This window comes from Bombina bombina, chromosome 2 (genome assembly GCF_027579735.1).
Source record: "Bombina bombina isolate aBomBom1 chromosome 2, aBomBom1.pri, whole genome shotgun sequence".
Classification (NCBI taxonomy): domain Eukaryota; kingdom Metazoa; phylum Chordata; class Amphibia; order Anura; family Bombinatoridae; genus Bombina; species Bombina bombina.
Window position 1 is genome coordinate 279,409,097 of NC_069500.1, and position 20,862 is coordinate 279,429,958.

The 20,862-nt window shown below is 36.4% G+C and overlaps 1 protein-coding gene across 1 annotated transcript; it reads right to left on the minus strand.

Annotated features, from left to right (window-relative positions):
* Positions 1 to 1,166: 1,166 nt before the first annotated feature.
* TMED7 (transmembrane p24 trafficking protein 7) lies at positions 1,167 to 20,529 on the minus strand. Its single transcript, XM_053701567.1, has 4 exons — positions 20,411 to 20,529; positions 18,359 to 18,572; positions 3,928 to 4,173; positions 1,167 to 3,146 (listed from the first exon to the last, which is right to left on the minus strand). The coding sequence occupies exons 2-4, from the start codon at positions 18,560 to 18,562 to the stop codon at positions 2,910 to 2,912; spliced, it is 687 nt and encodes a 228-aa protein (XP_053557542.1). The 5' UTR covers positions 18,563 to 18,572; positions 20,411 to 20,529; the 3' UTR covers positions 1,167 to 2,909.
* Between the last annotated feature and the right edge of the window lie 333 nt (positions 20,530 to 20,862).

Consider the following 20,862-nt stretch of genomic DNA (forward strand, 5'->3'; position numbering starts at 1 on the left):
TGGATTCCTCCTCTAGATCATCTAACCGTCCACCCCTTTTGATGGAAGATTAGAATACCCAAAAAGGAGGCTGGAGTCCCCAAAAGAAGGCAAAGACTCTTTCTTGAAGGACCCTTTATGCTGTTATTCGCCCCAATGATTTGCTCGGTATCATAAAAGGAAGAGAAAATAGAAAAACATAGTGTAATACCGTTTATTAATTAGTGCAAATAAACTGTGTTAGCCAAATAAACACTTACAATAAAGGACCTCAATGATAATGAGGTAACGTTAAAACATATAACAAAGCAATTTCCACAAAGGGATAGGTGTATCTGCTTCTACTAGTTAAAAATGAACCAGTAGCAAACTGTGTGACCCAAAGGATTAGATGTACCGGCCGGTTACAAATCCAAGCAATGTCGGGTAAACAGTAAATCAGAGTGTATGAAGTCCGACAGAAAAAAGGGGGGCTTTTAGTATTACTCCAACTGTAACCTTACGCGTTGGGAAGGTGTATGCGGATTTAAGCTCCTTCTTCAGAGGATTTCTGTCGGCGACTACTGTCTTGCGCTTAATAAACCCTTCAGCCCATTACACGTCAGTACGTAAAAGTGACATGATTGGCTGTTAGTTGTGGGCCTGGTCGTGTTCTATTGGTGTGTGTGGGGGCTTGTCCGCGCATGTTTAACTGCGTGATTGGGAGATGAATCTATGAGTAAGTTAGCATTCAGATACTAGTTTCTGCGCGGCTAACAAATATTTGTTAATGACAACATAAGTGAGCAAATTACATTTATTGTATACAGTATATCCTACTTATCCACAAGTGATTTCGGCTACTTAGCTCACTATTTCTGGATTAGTTTAAAAAGGAAAAAAGGGGGTAATTGTGTATACACTATATAATAAATATTAAAAACAAACTTGCTTTAACCTGGGCAGCCTGAAATGGTAAAAACAAAATATATTAAAAGTGCCAAAAAGTTATTAAAATCCTGAGACTGTTCAAATATTAAAAATTAGGGGTTTTATGCCTCAAGGATAATGCATAAACTTATGTAAATATAGTGCCGCGCAATAATAGATTATATATAGGCACTATATAGATATACACACACATACACATATACACATATACACACACACTAAAATATTTAAATAATAAAAAAACAAGACAAATAGTATAATCTTTCCATTTATTTTATTCCATGTTGTTGTAATATTTTAGATATTGATATTTTCCTGGTCTGCTTTTGGAACCACTCTACAGGTAAGGTTTTATATTTTCATGTGTGCAGTCATAAAGTGTAAAAAAAAACAAAACAAAAAAAACAACAAACATTTACTTTTCATATATCAATATATTCACTTTAAAATTATTACTTATCTCATGAGTACATACACCCTGCAATAAGGTTGTCTCAGAAGAGCTTCATTATAATATGATGTAAAAAGATGCTTTTCACTTTCCATCATTGTAAAAAACTAGTCAAAAGGTAGAATTTGAAGCTGTACGGCCATTTATTTTTAACCAGGAGAATACATATTTAGTATATATGTTATTTATTATTTACTTTTAAATTAAAAATATTGAATTAAATGGCTTAAGAAGCTATTAAACACATTTTGCCTTTGGGTAAAAAAAAAAGGATGCTTTGTCCCACACTTCCAAAACAGGCAAAACATTCTGTACCAGGCAAATGCTGCAAACGAAAGGCAGTATTTACAGCATTATAAAAAGCTACTTTACAGAATTTGCTTTTTGGTCAATCTTTGGAATAAGGGACCAAGCACAATATTTACACAAAACCAATGTGTTTAATGTACCTTTACAGGGATATGAAACTCAAAACGTTTCTATTGTGGTTCAGATAGAGCATACAAATTTTAAAAAAAGTTTCCAATTTAATTATTTTATCACATTTTCTTTGTTCCCATGATATTCTTTGTTGAAGAGATACCTAGGTAGGTGTCTGGGGCACTCCATGGTAGGAAATAAGGCTGCGATCTAGTGTTCTTGCAAACATAGAACATTCTTACAAGTCTGCTGCCTTATACTGTTCCAGAGCCTACATCCCTGTTTTTCAACAAAAGATACCAAGAAAAATGCTTAAAATAGCATGCTCCGTCTGATTTATGAAAGAAAAATTGTGGGTTTCATGTCCCTTTAAGTTTTGCTCCCATAATAAATACTCAAGATATAGCTGCAAGTGTTTTCATTCTCAATTCAGATTTTTACTAGAAAAACAGAAGACGTTAGGCAAACTCTCCAGAAAGATAAAGGTTTTTCAAATATCAATGAATAGGAAAAAATATTGTAGAAATGAAGAGAAGCGTGCTGTAACTATTTTATTTTACAATTCAAATCAATTTGCCTAGTGTTCAGTAGGAGCTACATTTATAGATTTCCAGCTATAATAATCCAGCAGTGGCAGCTTCGCAACGAAGTCAAGCAGCTAACTTGTCATTAACCCATAAACATTTTCTTAACACCGTCCTTTTTACAAAAAAAAAAAAAAAGGGAAAAAAAAGTTAAAAAACAAAACCCTTTGGCTGGAATTTGCATACCCCAACATATGCTCTCCTATAAGGGAAATAGCTCCCATTACTGTTATAATATACACACCTATTTAAGAGTTGACTTCAGCATATTTGAGAAAAAAAATATATTAACATCAAAGTTAAATGTTTAACATGGAAATCAAGTCTCAAACAAAAAAAAAAATCCCAAACTTTCAAATAAAAATGTATCCCCCTTTCACAAACTCATTTTTCACTTAAAGGGGTGGTCTATTGTGTGGTTTAAAAGGCAAAATCTAGCTTTACCAAATATATACAGTCATTTACCAATAGGTAAATGGAGAAAAAAAAATTGCAGGTGGGCAAACAGTGTAATAATGAACATGTTACTTCCTATAAAATATTGGTTAGGATCCAACACGGGTTGTAGTGGTTCTTTTATCTGAGAAAAAGCTTTTGAGAAGAAACACTTGTCCAACGCTTACAACGAGAAGGATTATGGCCTCCCCTACGGACCAATAGGCCACTCTAGTATTCAGATCTTCTGCACGACTGCGGCCCTGAGCCTCCCTTAAACGGAAGTGTGTTTGGTGGTCCATTACAGACTTTAACGCCTCATGTATAGAAACACATGAAGATTCCATCTATAAAAACATAAAAAAGGAAAAGAAATTAGTTTACATTCGAAACCAATTTACACCATAACAATGAAAGCATCACTTTCATATATTTTATTTGCCTCTTTTCCCCCCCAGAGATTTTACACAAATCTTTATTCATAGAACAATGTACGCCTCCCTCTGCGATTTGAATTTGGCACTCACAAACTGCTATTACAAACATATCTCTTCTCAGAATATACTCAAAATATCAGGACCGTGGAGTTGGAGTCAGTAAAACCGACTTCAAGCTTAAATTTAAAATCTTAAGAAAAAACTAATTTTATAACGGACATAGCGCCCCCCCCCCCCCCGGTAAAAAAAAAACCCACATATTAAAAAAATGTTTTCCATGAAAAGTTAAAGCCGTTTATTTTGAATCTAAAAAAGTAGTGCACACTGATTGGTGGGATAGCATATGCACATATCCCCTTTCAGCTCTATTGAATGAACATTGGCAACTACACATGTATAAGACCATAAAAACACTTTTCAGCACAGGAACATACATATTTAAAAATACAAACAAACAAACTGTCATATGTTTCAAATATCCCTTTTAAATGCACAAAAGCACTACTGTCCCTTTAACACTAATCCTGAAGTAGCCTCAGCAAAGAAGATCTACAAACAATACGAACAAATGTAACTGTTTGGAGTTCCTCTCTTTTCTGACAGTATTATTTATTTATTTATATATATAAAAGTGAGGAATCTCCCAACTCCAAAATTCAGTGGTAGCTTCCTTTTTAATAGAGGTTTGTACCTGAGTAAGAGCGGTAGCCCGATTCTCATTTGGAAAAAGTGGAGGATCCTCTCCGACTTGGAAATCAAAGTAGACGGTTTTGTGTGTGAAAGTTGAGAACTCATTGCTGAAGCAGAATTTGTATGTTCCATTGCGAGATGCAGTAAAGGTGAAGCTGTCATACTGCTTTTTCATCTCCTTGTATAACACAATACCATCAGGGTCTTCTAGTCTACAATCCACGTCATAATGACCTCCGGTGATCACCTGCAGAAATCAGACAAGTGTGAATATTCACATGCAAAGCCAAGCTTTCTTGACACTTTATTTTTTTACTTTACAGACCATTCCATGCTTCATAAAATATCAGTAATCTCATTAATTTACCATCCGAACCAATAACTAATTACAGAATATAAATGTAGTTTTTAAAAGGCAGATATAAAACAGATCATAATATCAAATGTTTAATGCAATGCAAAATGTTTTGCAATATATTTTTTTTGTTGTTTTTACCCCTTTTCCTGTAATTTAAATTCTAAAATTCCAAAACTGAGAACTGGAAATGAACACTGCGGATTTCAAAAGCCTAACCCATATCTATCCCTAATTGGTCTTAGCAAAGGTGATAATATAATGTAAAGCAATGCAGTTTGCTAATGAAATGACAGTGGCTAGCCGTATCTACACCAGGACCAAGTACTGATTGGCTCCTCCAAATAAGGCAAGTGGTGGTAGAATTTGGCCATTGAAAATGAATGCCACAAACAATGTGTTAATATATTCAGAACATTTTTATGCATAATTGATACGTTAGTTACTTTTCTCAAGCCTTCTAATAAATTACAAGGTTATTAATGCCACCTTAATAAAGAAACCACTGTCAATACCTTTAGTGAATGCAGTACGAGTTATGCTATGGTGTAACAAGTAGTAGCAGTAGATAAAATACTAGAAGATATTTCGCTTGAAATCTGTTTCAATTTAAATGCAGATAAACTTGAATGGGGGACTGTAATATAGATAGGTTGCATGCAGCGTATTGTAGTGAAGTCAATAACAGAAAAAAAATATGTGTGAACATTTAATAAACTAAAAGCTACTCCAGTAGCCTGGAATCTCTAGATTTACATAAATTATTTTTGGGACTCCAATATAGGCGTCTCTTTATATTGAATGCACCTTGCCCATCCCATCTTCCTTACAACTAGCGCTGTGCAATATGGGCAAAAAATGAATATCGCTATTTTGGCCATAAAATATCGCGATTGCGATTTTAATCGTGATTTTTTTTTTAAAATAACTTTATTCATCTGTCTGTTACATGACACAGCTCTCTGAAACTTTACAGTTGTGTTACAGTTAATTTGTGATCAGAGGTTACTTAGAGTTGTGCAACATCAGCCAACGTTGTTCTTACACTGCGTGTTACTTGCTGTCCCCCTGACAGTCTGCTCTCCCACAGAGGCCCTAGCAAAGTACATACAGAAGCATGGAAAACTTTATGTCTTACCTACTCTAGTCACATGTCATTACCAAAACACTCTCAAATACCTGTACGCATGGCAGATTAAGTAAAAGTACTTTATATTCAAAGAGGGTGTAGGTTAGTGCAGTATTTCTATGTGGTAAATGTAACAGAAAAAATGGAGTGTATATATATACATTTTCAGTATGAGAGAAAATATAGAACTTTAAAATATTTTATAGCAGAGTCAACAAAAGATTAATACAGAGAGATGGTTAACTCAGGAATATATTTGTTCTAAAACTTTTCAAAACTAGGGAAGTCCAGAAATGGATTAGACGAGTACTGGATAAAGATCTGTAGCAGTTTAGAAACCAGTATTCTCATATTTGCTGTAGAAGCAACATTATCAGGACCAAAATATTTTACTTACCTGTGCCTCAGTCTGCAGTAAAAATGGTGTCTCCGAGCAAAGGGGCAAAATGGGGGGGGGGTACAGTACCAGGGGGCAATGCTATCTGAAAGGTCTCAGACACAATACAGGTTAACTCATTGGAGCAGTGACTGATTTGTGAGTAGAAACCCTCTTGCTAAAAATTAGCTAAATTGCAGATCCAAGAGATGCCAGCAAACCACAAAACATAGCCCCTCATACCCATCCTAGCATTGTCCTGCGTCCCATGTTACTGCTGCGCTCCATATTACCTGTAAGCCGAGATGTTGCAGTTAACACCCAGTATCAATGTTGCTCCCCGGGTACTCTAATCTCTATGCGTAGCTCCTACACTGCCCGGACACAGCGTCATGCTTGAATGTTAGCCCCATGTTACCGCTGCACACCATGTTATGGTTGCACTGCGCATGCGCGAGGCACGGAGCAGCACTCCCACAGCTAGGTATGCTTGCAAGCCGCTAGGTCTGTGGGATCAGAATGACACTAACTTGTGTCTTCTGCAGTCTTCCATTTAACAAAGTAAGTACACTGACCACTGCACATGTTCTGCCTTGGGGCTTTTAAACAGATTTACTCGGCAGCAGAGCCCTCTTGTACGTCATAGGCGATGGGGTTATAAATCGCATACTCCCGCGATTTCAAATCGAGATTAATCGCATCATGCAATTAATTGTGCAGCCCTACTTACAACTTAAAACTATACTATGGGTTTTGTTTTAAATTAAGGACACTGGTACAAAATTATTCTTGTACTACACGTATAACCACGCCTAACAAAAAAAGAACACCCAATATTAACCTATCTAGCAATAAAAGATGAAACTATCTGCTCCAAATGCTTTATTTATTTTGCGTTTATGCAACTCTTTCATGGTCAACTTATCCACGTTTCCAAAGATTCTCTAATTAAGTCTTGTAAGTTTCAACATAATCGAGGTCTTCTTTACTCGCTTATATCTACTATACTCACTCCTCTTATGGCTGACAATGCTATCATCATGTCAATAGCCATATGCCTATGATTAACTCTGCACTGTGATCATTTCACTGATCATTTAAATCTTGTTTGCCTTGAATATAACACAAACTTTGCCATTTACTTACAAGTCACATAACTACAACTCTACAATTTTTGATGTCCAACCAATAAACTGCTTCTCTCATCACCCTATCATCAATGCATCTGACAATCTCATTCCTTATTCATCAGCTGCTGCTTCTTTGTCTCATTGATACTATAAACAATTTGCCAAATATTCTATTAGAGCTGCTCTAAATAATACAGTGTTACGCTATACATGTCCTCTTTTTTTTAGCTATAACTGCATTGTTAGGAACAAGTTACTCCAGACATTGTGTGGGAGCTGAGTCTGACAGCTTTGTTTTAAGGACTGCCCGTTACTTGAGCTGAATAGCTCAAGTCTGTGTGATTACAGCACATTTGATGTTTTTATTTATTATACACTATACACTATTTGTATAACACTATTGTTTTTTTCTTTTTCAGATCACATGGTATTCGATTGATGTTTAGAGTGAATCAAGCATATATCCTTTTTATCACATTTATTTAGTGTAATTGGTTCAACACAATCTTCTTATCCACCAGAATAAAGTAGAACACTTTGCAATAACGCAGGATTAGTCAAATTGCTATCAAGTTCAGGAGCAAGTGAAATGGAGAATCTACATGCACATTATTTTAAAAGCAAGGTGTTTTGTATGTTGTGTATGCATATGCAAAACTCATTTATAATATTAGAAGCCTGGGATCCGTGGCTTCCATGATTTGTGAAGCCCTGGCTTGTTGTTAACAATTCAATAACACAGCACTCTGTTTTCCCAACTACCATTCACTCTACACAAGACACGTGAGCTAAAAGGCATAATTCCCATGTGCATGCACTTGAGGGGATAGTTAACAAAAAAAAAAAATCCCCTTTCACGGAAACTATTTTTATTAAGTATCTTTAATCTAAAAAGCCTGCTTTTAAATGGCCTTAAAACAGAAAATGTTTCATCACAATCATGAATATGAGCAGCATTTCTGTGTAATGTTACTAGGTGATTACTATGCCCACTGCAGACGGCCAAGAACATATCCACCTGGCATTTATCATTGCATAAGTAAAAGCAATCACATCCCCAGCTCATGTGCAACCAATCATGTGAGAAAAAGGCTTGTCAATCATAGCGGTCACAACTGTCTGGGATGATGTAACTGCCACATTCAACTTGAATAGCTTATTCGAGGGTCACCGCTAATTTACAGTAGCAATAAATTGTTAATAACCTTATAATTTTCCTTTGTACTGAAAACCTCCCCTCCCACCTTGCAACCCAGGTTAGTAATCATCCAACGGCTCACAGATCACAATGCTGTAAAGCAGGAATGAATAAAAACGGATACACTGAAGCGGCCTAACCTTATATGCATTTGTTTGTTCAGAAGTATAAAAAAAAACACCTTTTTTTTCATACAAAAAAATACCTTGCTCTCTAGGAAAACAATTATACTAGAGTTTTGAAACAAATGACCTGAACATTTTCATTTCTTTATTTGTTAATACAAACTTTTTTAAACGTACAATATGGTAATACACCCACCTAAGTTATTTTACAGGGGAAACAAACATTGAAGATAAAATTAGTAAAGATATTAGATAAGATAGTAAATTAATACAGGGAATAACATTTTTAGAAGCCAGCTAAACATTTTCATGTAGTGGGGATGGTATTTATATTCATGTATATAATCTTTAATAAGAGAGATAAACTTTTGAAATGGTGGTTTCTTAGCTCTTGAGACATGTCAAGTCTTGCACTAACTAAACAGGTATTTTAAATAATTAAGCTGGTCTGAAATTCTCTATGATGCTATCACATAAACCAAAGTTCCATGAAGTCAAAAGCCGAATGCTTATATAAAAAAAAGGAAGTATTTGGGTAGTTTCAACTGAAAAATGCATTAGTATTTGCTTTTGATGCCAGTGTGTAATCTCAATAATTGTATATTACGTCTGTTAGCACACCCTAAACAACCATTGTGGTTAGAAATCTTAAAGGGACATTCCAGCCACATTTTTTCTTTTATGATTTCGAAAGAGAATGCAATTTTAAACATCTTTCTAATTTACTTATATTATCTAATTTGTTTTATTCTCTTGATATTCTTTGATTAAAAGCATATCTAGATATGCTCACTAGCTGCTGATTGGTTGCTGCACATAGAAGCATCATGTGATTGGCTCACCATGTGCATTGCTTTTTCTTCAAATAAGGATATTTAAAAAATGAAGCAAAATAAATTATGGAAGTAAATTGTAATGTTGTTTAAATTTATATTCTCTATCTGAATCATGAAAGAAAGATTTTGGGTTTAGTGGCCCTTTAAGGAAAAACAAAACAAAAAAAAGGAATAGTTTTCCTGTATAAAACTTATAAGCTTGTTCTTGTGTATATAAAGACAGTTAACAACACTGCATTAGAAGGGGTATTTTTAATGCATATCCCACTTACTGCCAATAGACTATATTTAGAATTCCAACTGAATTAGAAACATTTCCAATGAATATTACTACCATAGAGACTGAAAAATTGAGATGTCAAATCTTACATAAAACCGTCTTAAAAAGGGATAGTAAACATCTTGAGATTTTTTTTAGATATGTTTAGTTATGTGCCATGAAACAACTATAGAATATATTTTCATTATTTTATGCTATTTTCATGTAATTTAGATGAAAATAGAGCAATTTCTGACTCTCAGAACTTGAAATGCACCCGCTGACTTCAAGGATATAACTCTGTTACATATCTGTCTCATATTGGCTTTAAAGTGATGGTAATTCCTAGAGTTTTTGAAACACCAGGTTTTTACCAGTGCTACAAATAGAGGGGACTTTCAGCCATGAAGTATAAAAAAAAAAAAAAACTTCATACTGAAAGTCCCTTTATTTGCAACATATCCATTTCTTAGTTTCTGTAGCGTAGGGATACCTCCTCACCCTCCCTGATCTCCCCCCCCCATAACTCTCTTATCCTCCCCCTCCAACGGTTCCCCCCATGTTTGTTACTGGTATGCAGTCTGCCAATAACAAAGTGTGTGTATATATATATATATATATATATATATATATATATATATATATATATATATATATATATATATATATATATATATATATATTTGTTTTTCTCCTGTAGTGTAGAGATCCCCCTCACACTCTCCACCTCCAATAGATTACTTTTTTTCTGTATTGTAGGGTCTTGCCTCCCCCCCAACCAATGTTTTTCCGTAGTGTAGGGACCCATCCCTCCCCCTTCCAAAGCCTTTTTAGTAGTGTAGGGAAATCTGTGACTCCCGCCGCCCACCAGCACCAATGGAAGATCATTGCAGACAGTGCCACATTCTGTAAAAAAAACGCGATCTGGCTACATATGGTAAGGGTGCACGATCAGTGCTCCATTAGCATATGAAGGCAGATGCCTTCTTCCCCCTTGGTTGTGTCTCCCACTGTCTAAGCTGACAGCTGGGACTGCAACATTTGCCTCTATGCTTGACAGGTAATGACATATCAGCCATTTTAAAAACATGGCTGATATGTTATTCTATAGCAACACAAATATCTTGTAATTACAAGGTGTTTACTGTCCCTTTAAGTAAATAAACATCTAACAAACAATGGTATGTGTGCAAAATACATTAAGATACAGGTATTTGCTTTCATAAAATTACATTTCTACATTTTTTTTTATTAACACTTGTGCATATGAATGTTTGAAGTAAAACTAGACTAAAACAAATGTTTGCTCAAGTTTAAACAAATACATTTGGTTCTATCTGCTGTAACCAGTTTGACTGGTGCATTTTGAACAGCCGATGAACAGAATAAAATCCAAATTGCCAGCTCAGCGTTGTCCGTGTCATTGTGCAATTAATGTGTTTAGCGCGACAATTTTAATGAGCAACTCCTACCACAGGTCTGTGAGACATACTGATGAAACAAGAATATACTGAAATACTGTAATGACCTGCCATTTACACATCTATACATAACGCACATAAAATGTAAAAGAAAACACATTTTATTAAAAAAGGGCCATGGAAGTCAAACTTTTATGATTCAGACAGAGCATACAATTACTATTATCAAATATGCCTCTTTCTCTTGGAGTTGTATGCTTACATGACAGCATATCTAGGTAGGCTCAGAAGCATGTACCTGTCTTGAGCTCAATCTCAATGGGGCAGTAAAGATTTTGCAGTTACAAAAAACATTTCTGTGTTGCTATAAAAATAACCTATTTACCCAATCCAAAACACTTTTAAAACCAATTAACATCCTTTTTAAATACAATAGTTTTCAATAGCTAAACTCCACCTACCAGTTGCATTATTTGGAGAGGCATATCTGGTCTTTAGTTCACAGACAAAGTTAGCATTAAAATGCTGTTTTGCAGTTGTTAACTAAAGCCAATTAAAGGAAAGATATGTTGCAGAGTTGGCCTTGAGAAGTCAGTAGGTACATTTCAAATGCTGAAAATTATTACAAACAGTTCAATTTTAACAGCTAAATAACATGGAAAAGGGGAAAAGTAAATAATGAAGATGTTTCATAACTAAACATTTTTATATAAAAATCTTCGTGTTTACTGCCCCTTTAAGACATGTGCACACTCCTGAGCCTACCTAGGTATGCTTTCATTGAAAGGTGTCAATGTTTAACAAATGATAGCAAGAGAAACATGTACATTTGATGAACAAAGTAAATGGGGGGGGGGGGGGGGAGATTTCCATATGATTTTCCCGTTTCTTTAAAGGGACAGTCAACACCAGAATTTATGTAGTTTAAAAAGATAGATAATCCCTTTATTACCCATTCCCCAGTTTTGCATAACAAACCGTTATAAAAATACATGTTTTTTCTCTGTAATACAAGTAGCACTTCCAAACCATTTTTTTTTTCAAAATTAGCAGTAGTTACATTGGAACACTGATATCTGTCAGGAATCCCTGAATAACCCTTCACATGTATATATATTCTTTTTTACTAGACAACCCAAAGTATTGGCCCCATTTTGGTATATTTCATGCCACCATTTCGTCAAATGCGATCAAATAAAAAAAAAAAAAAAAACCTTTAGGTTTCTCACTGAAATTATTTACAAACCGCTTGTGCAATTATGGCACAAATGTTTGTAAATGCTTCTCTGGGATCCCATTTGTTCAGAAATAGCAGACTTATATGGCTTTGGCATTGCTTTTTGGTAATTAGAAGGCCGCTAAATGCCGCTGCTCACCACACGTGTATTATGCCCAGCAGTGAAGGGGTTAATTAGGGAGCTTGTAGGGTTAATTTTAGCTTTAGTGTAGTAGACAACCCAAAGTATTGATCTAGGCCCATTTTGGTATATTTCATGCCACCATTTCACCGCCAAATGCGATCAATTTTAAAAAAAAAATCAAAAAAAAAAATCGCTTTTTCACAATTTTAGGTTTCTCACTGAAATTATTTACAAACAGTTAGTGCAATCATGGCACAAATGGTTGTAAATACTTCTCTGGGAACCCCTTTGTTCAGAAATAGCAGACATATGGCTTTGGCATTGCTTTTTAGTAATTAGAAGGCCGCTAAATGCCGCTGTGCACCACACTTATATTATGCCCAGCAGTGACAGGGTAAATTTGGTAGCTTGTAGGGTTAATTTTAGCTTTAGTGTAGAGATCAACCTCCAAACCTGACACATCCCGCCCCCTGATCTCTCCCAAACAGCTCTCTTCCCTCCCCAACCCCACAATTGTCCCGACATCTTAAGTACTGGCAGAAAGTCTGCCAGTACTAATATAAAAAGCATTTTTTTTTTTTTTTTATTGATTATGCAGTGTTGGATCCCCCCTAAGCCCCCAACCTCCCTGATTCCCCCCATACAGCTTTCTAACCCTCCCCCCTCTACCTACCTGCCACGATCTTGGGTACTGGCAGCTGTCTGCCAGTACCCAGTTTGCCCAAAAAAGTGTTGTTTTTTTAAATTTTATATTAAGAATAAAGTTGTTTCTGTAGTGTAGCTGCCCCCCCTCAAAACGCTCCACCCAGATCCATTGGCCAATATTTAATATCCCCTTCCTCTCCCTCATGTGCATTCTTGAATTTGTCATGAGTAAATGTGGCGCGGGCACGCGCACACCCCCCATCCACCCCGTCGCAAGTGAACACACACACTTGTGTGCACAGCAACCAGAACCAGCACTTGATGGGCCACCCACCCGCCTCCCTGCTCCCATCCACCAATGATCGGCACAATCAATGGCCGATGCAGGGGGGGCCACAGAGTGGCCCTTTCTGCATTGGTGGTTTAAAAAAGGTATTTCAGTGATGTCTCAATATTGAGGCATCACTACAATACCCTGGAAGAGGCTGGAAGCAATCATGATCACTTCCAGCGCTTTAAACCCCAGAGGACGTGTCAGGCATGTCCTTGGTCCTTAAGGGTATTTTTTTTTGTAGGACGTGCCTGACACGTCCTCGGTCGCAAAGGAGTTAAAGAAAGGAAACATTTCAAAGAACTACAGTTGTGGTTCTACACTTTGGACTATTTTATATACATAAACTCACATACATGATTCCTTGTGGTGTGATGATCTAGGACCACTATAAACACAACTGCATTTTTTTCTGTGGGGAAGAGGATTTTCTCACTGCTTTTTGTTCTTTGAACCATGTTTGTGAATGAATACATTTTTCAACTTTATCACAACAATATAGTGTTTAGGAATTATTTTCTATTTTAAACACAATTAGTTATAGGTTTAATAAAAATGTAGCAAGCTAGTCCTTCCCAAACCAGGTAAGAACCCTGAGGAACCAGCTAGCTATTGTCTAATCTCACTTCTAAACCTAGATTTTTAAAAATGTATTGCTAAGCTCCTGGCCACAAGAATCAAATTTGTACCGCAAATACTACACTTAAACCAAACTGGCTTCATTCCAGGAAGGGAAGCCCGAGATAACACCAACAAAGTCATACAACTCATTGAATACGCAAAACAAACCCATAGCCAAGCGATAATTATGGCCACGGATGCAGAAAAGGCCTTTGACAGGTTAGACTGGCATTTCCTGAGAAATACACTACACTCATTCGGTTTTAGCCAATTATATATTAATTCGTATTTTTGATTATACTCAGACCCCTCGGTATCCATCAAATTTAACAACTCACTTTCCCCAAAATTCTTAATCCAAAATGGCACAAGACAGGGGTGTCCCCTCTCCCTGTTACTATTTGCCTTGGTAATAGAAGTATTAGCCTCGCATATTTGGAATGATCCCCAAATTAAGGGTTTCCCCATCGATAATGAGCAATACAAAATATCACTATATGCAGATGATGTCCTATTTTCTATCACCTCCCCCCTACAATCCCCTCAATTATGCAAGCTTTAACTAGATATGGATTCTACTCTAACTTCACTATCAATCGCTCTTAATCGGAACACTTGGGTTTAGGGATAGACCAAGGGACCCTACAATGTCTACACAGAAAATACTCATTAGCTATCCAAAAAGACTAAATCAAATATCTGGGTATATATTTATCTTTGGACCGTAAAAACACTCCAAAAACATAATTTTGACAAGCTATTATCTGAGACCAAAATAGAACTGGCCAGATGGAGCCAGAAATCACTGTCGTGGTTAGGACGAATCTCAGCGGTAAAAAATGACGATTCTTACTAGGATCCTATATGTATTTCACACTCTCCCAATCCTACTAGCCAAAACATACATTAACATCTGCAAAACATGCTAAATAGATAAGTATGGTCTGGCAAACATCCTAGAGTAGCAAAATCAACCCTATATCACCCCAAACTGAAACAGAGGCCTTGGTGTACCCTGTATAGCAAAATATAGAACTGCAGTGATTCTTCAAAGAATAGTAGATCGGTGTTGCAGTGCACAACTCAAAAAATGGGTTCAACTTGAACATAAAATTCTGCAGATACCTCAATCAGGAGCATTGTGTTGGCTACCTAAAAACACTTGGTCTAGAACCAAAAACACTTACCCAATAATAGATAAGGTTTTCCAAACCTGGGCTCACATCCTTAGCTCTAAGCAACAATTCTCCACATTGCCTTCTCCACTTAACCCATTTTTTTTAGATACTTCTCTACCCTTTGGCAACAGTACAAAACATATGACAACACCAACCCTTAGAGATACCATGCCCTATTTTCTGATACTTGCGGGCAATTGTTTAAAAAATAGAGAGAGGAATTACTCGACTATGGTCAGGGAATATTTTTACACTGGTTCAGATATCTACAGCTGCGCCACGTCCTCTCCTCACATCCTCATAAAATTAAACATAACCCGACAACGCACAGCATTGGAATTTTTATGCTCCGGCCTGTCCCCTATTAGAGGATAAATGTCCTCAATTTATAAAATCTTAATCTCATCACCACCCAATAAATTACCCCAATATACCAATAAATTGGAGAAGGATTTACTCTCTCCTCCTTCCAGTAAAGAATGGAATTTGATTTTCCAAAGGACTGCTAAAGCTTCCATCTCAACAATCATCTTAGAAACTAGCTACTAATGTGATGGTACTTAACCCTCTACAGATTGAAATTAATATATCCCAATGCTTCAGATAGATGCTGGAAAGGATGTGGCGAAATGGGAAATCTAATACATATTTGGTGGTTGTGTCCCCTGTTGGCTCCTATTTGGTCACAAGTAATAACCCAAATCAATAACATTATATCCATGAATATCAAGTTTGTTCTGTTTCATAAACCCATTCCCAAACTTACAAAAACGCAACAAAATACATTACTGATACTGTAAAATAGCGCTAAGCAGGTAATTCCTAGATATTGGAAATCAAAAGTAGTTCCCACAGTACAAGAATGGCTAAGGCAGGCAAGATCACATCAATGTATTTTTCCTATACAACTCTTACTCTGTAGTTATGCTCTGTAATTTGCAATGTGTATTATTCTCAAGAAATTAGATGAAACATATCTGAGACAGGAGACACTCACCAACTTACCTTATGTTATAGTTTATTTATTTTAAGTATGTTTTGACAACTATGTATCTACGACATGTTTATTGTCTGTTTCAAGTGGATAAACATAAAAGACCCACCTGCTGGGTACATTATTCTATTACTATTATTAATATGGCAAAGGACACAAAGTTATACATTGCAATAGCTGGTTACCAAAGTTTACTTAAAAAGACTTATCACACGGACATTGTAAAAAATGTTAATGCTCAAACTATGGTTAACGATGTTTTGTATTCAATTGTGTATCAAAAAAAAAAAAAATGTAGCAAGCTCTACTGCAATGTCAGGAACTTATTTAAAGTGAATGTAAATTTTGATTCTAAAGTGACCAGTTTTTAAAAATTTGATTAACAGGGGCACTTTATTCATCAAAATTTACATTTCACTCGTGTTGTGAAAAAATACTTACCTTTTAATCTTAACAGCCGATCCAGCTTCCTCCACCCATCGCTAAGCCTCTTCCTAGGTCTAAAATGAGGAATCTGGCTTCCTCCAATCACGGCGTTGAAGCAGACACTGATTCAACCGGGGAAAAGCCGTGATTGGAGGATGACCTATCCATCATTTCTGACGTCAGAAATGGCTTGCGATGACCAGAGGAAGCTGGATCGGCTGTCAAGTTTAAAAGGTAAGTTTTTTTTCACAACACGAGTGAAATGTAAATTTTTATGAATTAAAGTGCCCCTGCTTTTAATCGAATTTTTTTAAAAAACGGACACTTTAGCATCAAAATTTACATTCACTTTAACGATAATGAGTTATAATATAAGACTGGTAGTTGCACCAAGGCAATTACACTGTGATAGTTACAAAAAGACTTTAGGTGAAACGCAGCAGTTTGAGTATGCAAAAACTAGCGGAGGCCACAGAGATTAACATATCCTGTATCCTTTAAGGCTAAGGCACAAGAGGGTCAGAATAATGACTGTTGTCCTGTGAATAATGGAACAGCTTTACATATCAGAAAATAAAGTAGAGCTCTGCTTATTATGACTAACATTTTATATGTTATACTTTTTATATTATTTCCTTCATCCATTTAAATAAAGAGTTTAAATACAGTCTATATTGTAAGAAAATATACTACAACTGCAGGTCTGTTATTTACTTTAGCTCCAGGTTACTACTGTGATATCATGCAGTTACGCTTGTAGTAGGAAACGACTAGAGATTAAAAATAATAAAAAAAAGTCAGCCTGAATATTTACATTTAAATAAAGGTTAACAGCCAATCAAAACTGTTATGTATTTTCTCTTCTTGGATATATTCAGAATGCTAAAGAGCAGTATTTAAAAGGGATATGAAATCCCAAAAATGTAATTTGTGACACAGACAGAGCACACCATTTAAAAAAAAAAGTCCGATTTACTTCAGTCATCTAATTTGTTTTGTTCCCATGATATTCTGTGAAGAGATACCTAGGTAGGAATCTGGAGCACTACAAGGCAGGAGATAGTGCTGCCATCTAGTGCTCTTGCAAATAAATAATATTCTTGCAAAACTGATGCTATATAGTGCTCCAGAAATGGACCAGCTACTAAGCATACATCCCTGATCTTCAACAAAAGATACCAAGAGAACAAAGAAAATAGAATTAAATTAGAAAGTTGTTTAAAATTGCATGCTCTATCTGAATCACAAAAGAAAAAGTGTGGGTTTCATATCCCTTTAAGATCATATATCATTTGATATCTAAAATCACAGCAATCTTTCTAACTTAGTGAAAACATTGTGGATTGTGTTTCTATTTGCTTTATTTCAACTAAGCATTTTGTTTTACCTATCAGCATATGCAGTCTCGCACAAATGAATGGATCATAACTAAACAAATAAAGAAACCATGCTTGCCAGCCTATTTCAGCTGTTTTTTGCATCAGTGAATAGATAAAAAAAGAAAAATGGGAGGTTATACAGAGAAGTATTACAGAAACTGATTAAAGGGATAGAGAGGCCAGAATTTAAATGTGCATGGGTACAGTGAGTAAACAAACAGCGCAACGCAAGAGTCAAATGCAGTTTATTACAACATATACCACGCACAGATAACAAGCATTTTTTGGAATATACCTCCATTAGCAAAACTGCTTTTAGTAAAAGTTACTCCTGTTTTTCTCCAGCATACACACACACATCCTGTGAAGGCCGGTGCACCAGTATACAAACACCAAACCTTCTCAGAAGGCTGGCAGTGGTATATTGCTTCTGAAAATCTAATTTGTGTCATACAAGCTACTGCCGATTCTCTGAGAAGGTGTTTTGTTTAAATACTGGTGTACAGACCCTCACAGGATATGTGTATACTGCAGAAAAACAAATTACTTTTACTAGAAGCATTTTTGCTAATAGCAATTTATTGCAAAAATGTTTATAATTCAAATTGAAATGCACAATTTTTTTTTGACCTCTCTCTTTAATTGTAAATCTGAAAATAACAATTTACCTGAAATTCCAGTGTACACTTGGTTCCCTGAGTAATGTCCTCATAGAAACACTGCTTGGCATTATCCGGCAGCTCAAAGGTTATTTCTGAGGCCTTGGCACATCCCAAGCTTAGCAGCAAAAAAAAGAAGAAAGACCACCACCTTGATTCATTTACTAGACCTTGCGACATTCTCAAGCTTCTTCTGGTCACTCTCCCCAGCATCAGTAACCAGCTGAAATGGCAAATGACAACACAAGAATAATGCTATTATTGTGGTGCAGCAGTACAATATACAGATACACTGTATCTTTAAAGTGAAGGTAAACTTTGGTGAATGTATTTTAAAAATATTATTAAAAACAGGGGACCTTTCATTCATCAACGTTTACAAAGCAGCCGTTTTGTTTAAAAAAAAAATTACCTTTTTTTTTTCTTTTCTTTTCACTGCTACAGCAGCTTTCCCCACTTAGAGATCCTCTATTCACACGTCAGCAATGACTAATCCTGCTTCCTCCAATCACAGCTTTCCCCCCAGCGTAGTCATTGCCTGAGGCCATGCTGTGATTGGAGGAAGCCGGATTAGTCATTGCTGACGTGTGAATAGAGGATCTCTATGTGGGGGCAGCTGCTGTAGCAGTGAAAAGAAAAAAAAAGGTAATTTTTTTTAACAAAACGGCTGCTTTGTAAACTTTGATGAATGAAAGTGCCCCTGTTTTTAATAGTATTTTTAAAAAACGGGCTTTCATTCACCAAAGTTTACCTTCACTTTAAATGACAAAATAAAACATGTTCCCATGTAAAATACCCACCCAAAAAAATAAAAACAAATTGAAAGTAAACATAAGTTCATATAAGCGTTGACCCAAGCTTAAAAAAAAAAAAATTGTTCCGGAGATTAAGGATAACTTCTCTCTTGCTTTTCCTGTTACTTATGACGACGTGTTGGTGCTGGCTGGTTAATGCAGGAAAACATGGTTCAGATCATTTTAGTCCTGGGTCCTAATTTTGGGGGATTTTCCAGGTGTATTGAGTTATAAAATCCCTGCTTTACTCACAAAAAAAATATAATAAACATTTCTTAACCCTACCCACAATTTTCTTTTGTTGAGGTTGTGTTGCATTCGTTGCCTTTGACAAGTTTTTTTTTTTTTATGAACACTGTTTGGGGTTGCCATGGCAATAGCACATTCATACATATCATTAAGCACATTTTGGTATGGAATTGATAAGAAAATCTGTTTGACAACATTTTGACCTACTTTTGTTACTTTTAAAGATTTGTTTTAAAATTACCCAAGATTTCCACTGTGCCAAGCAGATTTTTAAAAGGGAAGGGAAAACAAATCGAAAATTTAAATACTGGTCTACAAAGTACCATTTTTTTAAAATGATATTACACTGCACTGCAATTAAAAGTAAACACTTCCCAGAATAGGTTGTGCACAGACCTACCAACAGAGGTTTTCTATCTCAGAACTATACAGTGCACATAAAAAAATAGTGACATTAACCCTACCTATAGATTATATGCGTGAAATATCAAAACATGTATTTCGTTCACAATTACTAAGTAATAGGGACCAGAAGCTGCAGGGGCCTAAATTCTTTAATAAATTAGCAATTACTTGGAGCCTGTGCAAGGCAGATCTCCATAACTAGTGAACAAATATAACACCTATATGAGGGATCTCTCAAATATTTGAATACTACATCGCGAATGTCAATCTGTACAGTACCAATGAAAGCCGCAATTACATCTAAATGGACGTTAGCTGGTATGAATGAACAGATACCACAGTTAGCAAATAACACAGAGGCCAGTAAAGATGCGAGCATATTACCCCATGCCAGGCGTATACAAACTGCTCGTGTATTCCCTATTGCCCCCACAGCCGCCTAGATCGTATAAACTTGGCACAATGGATATGGGAGCTCTCATAATCGCCCCATCTCAGCAAAGCCTCTCTGACGTCACTAAGCACCTGCGACAGTCTCCCCTGTATTGTTACCCACAGCACCATAACCGGTGACCCCCGGTCTAAGCTCCGGTGTATACTTGCTCCCACTTACCCAGCGGTGTCCCGGATGTTGAATGACAGGCGATGTCCTGCAAGCGTGGCAGAGGAGGAGAGTAACTGGATTATTAAAGGTGGAGAGCCTGACAACCGGAAACCGGTAAAGCTGACCCGGAAACGCTTTGTTCAGTGCATACGTGTTTGTCATGGAGGAGGGAGGGAGCATCTGTTGTTGTGTCATTTGTGGGCAGTGATAGAAATTAGAATCCGAAGCTAAGCTGATGGGCGTACGATACCTTTTATATAATGACTAGTCCTAAAGCCCGTGTACACGGGCCAATTTATTAAGTACCGCTGTTCCAACCCTTGCTCCCTCTCTTTCCCCCCTCTAATTTGCGCTCTCTCGCTCCCCCCTCTCTTTTGAGTTCTGTCTCTCAACCTTATTTTGCGCTCTCTCTCCCCCCTCTTGTGTTTCCTCCCCCCTCTTTTGCTCTCTCTCTCTCTTTT

Coding starts and splice junctions, on each gene's coding strand:
- TMED7 (XM_053701567.1), bottom strand. CDS start 18,562: ATGCTGGGGAGAGTGACCAGAAGAAGCTTGAGAATGTCGCAAGGTCTA. Junction 4,174..18,358: donor AGTGTACACTGGAATTTCAG/GTAAATTGTTAT, acceptor TGATTTCTGCAG/GTGATCACCGGAGGTCATTA. Junction 3,147..3,927: donor GGGCTACCGCTCTTACTCAG/GTACAAACCTCT, acceptor ATGTTTTTATAG/ATGGAATCTTCATGTGTTTC.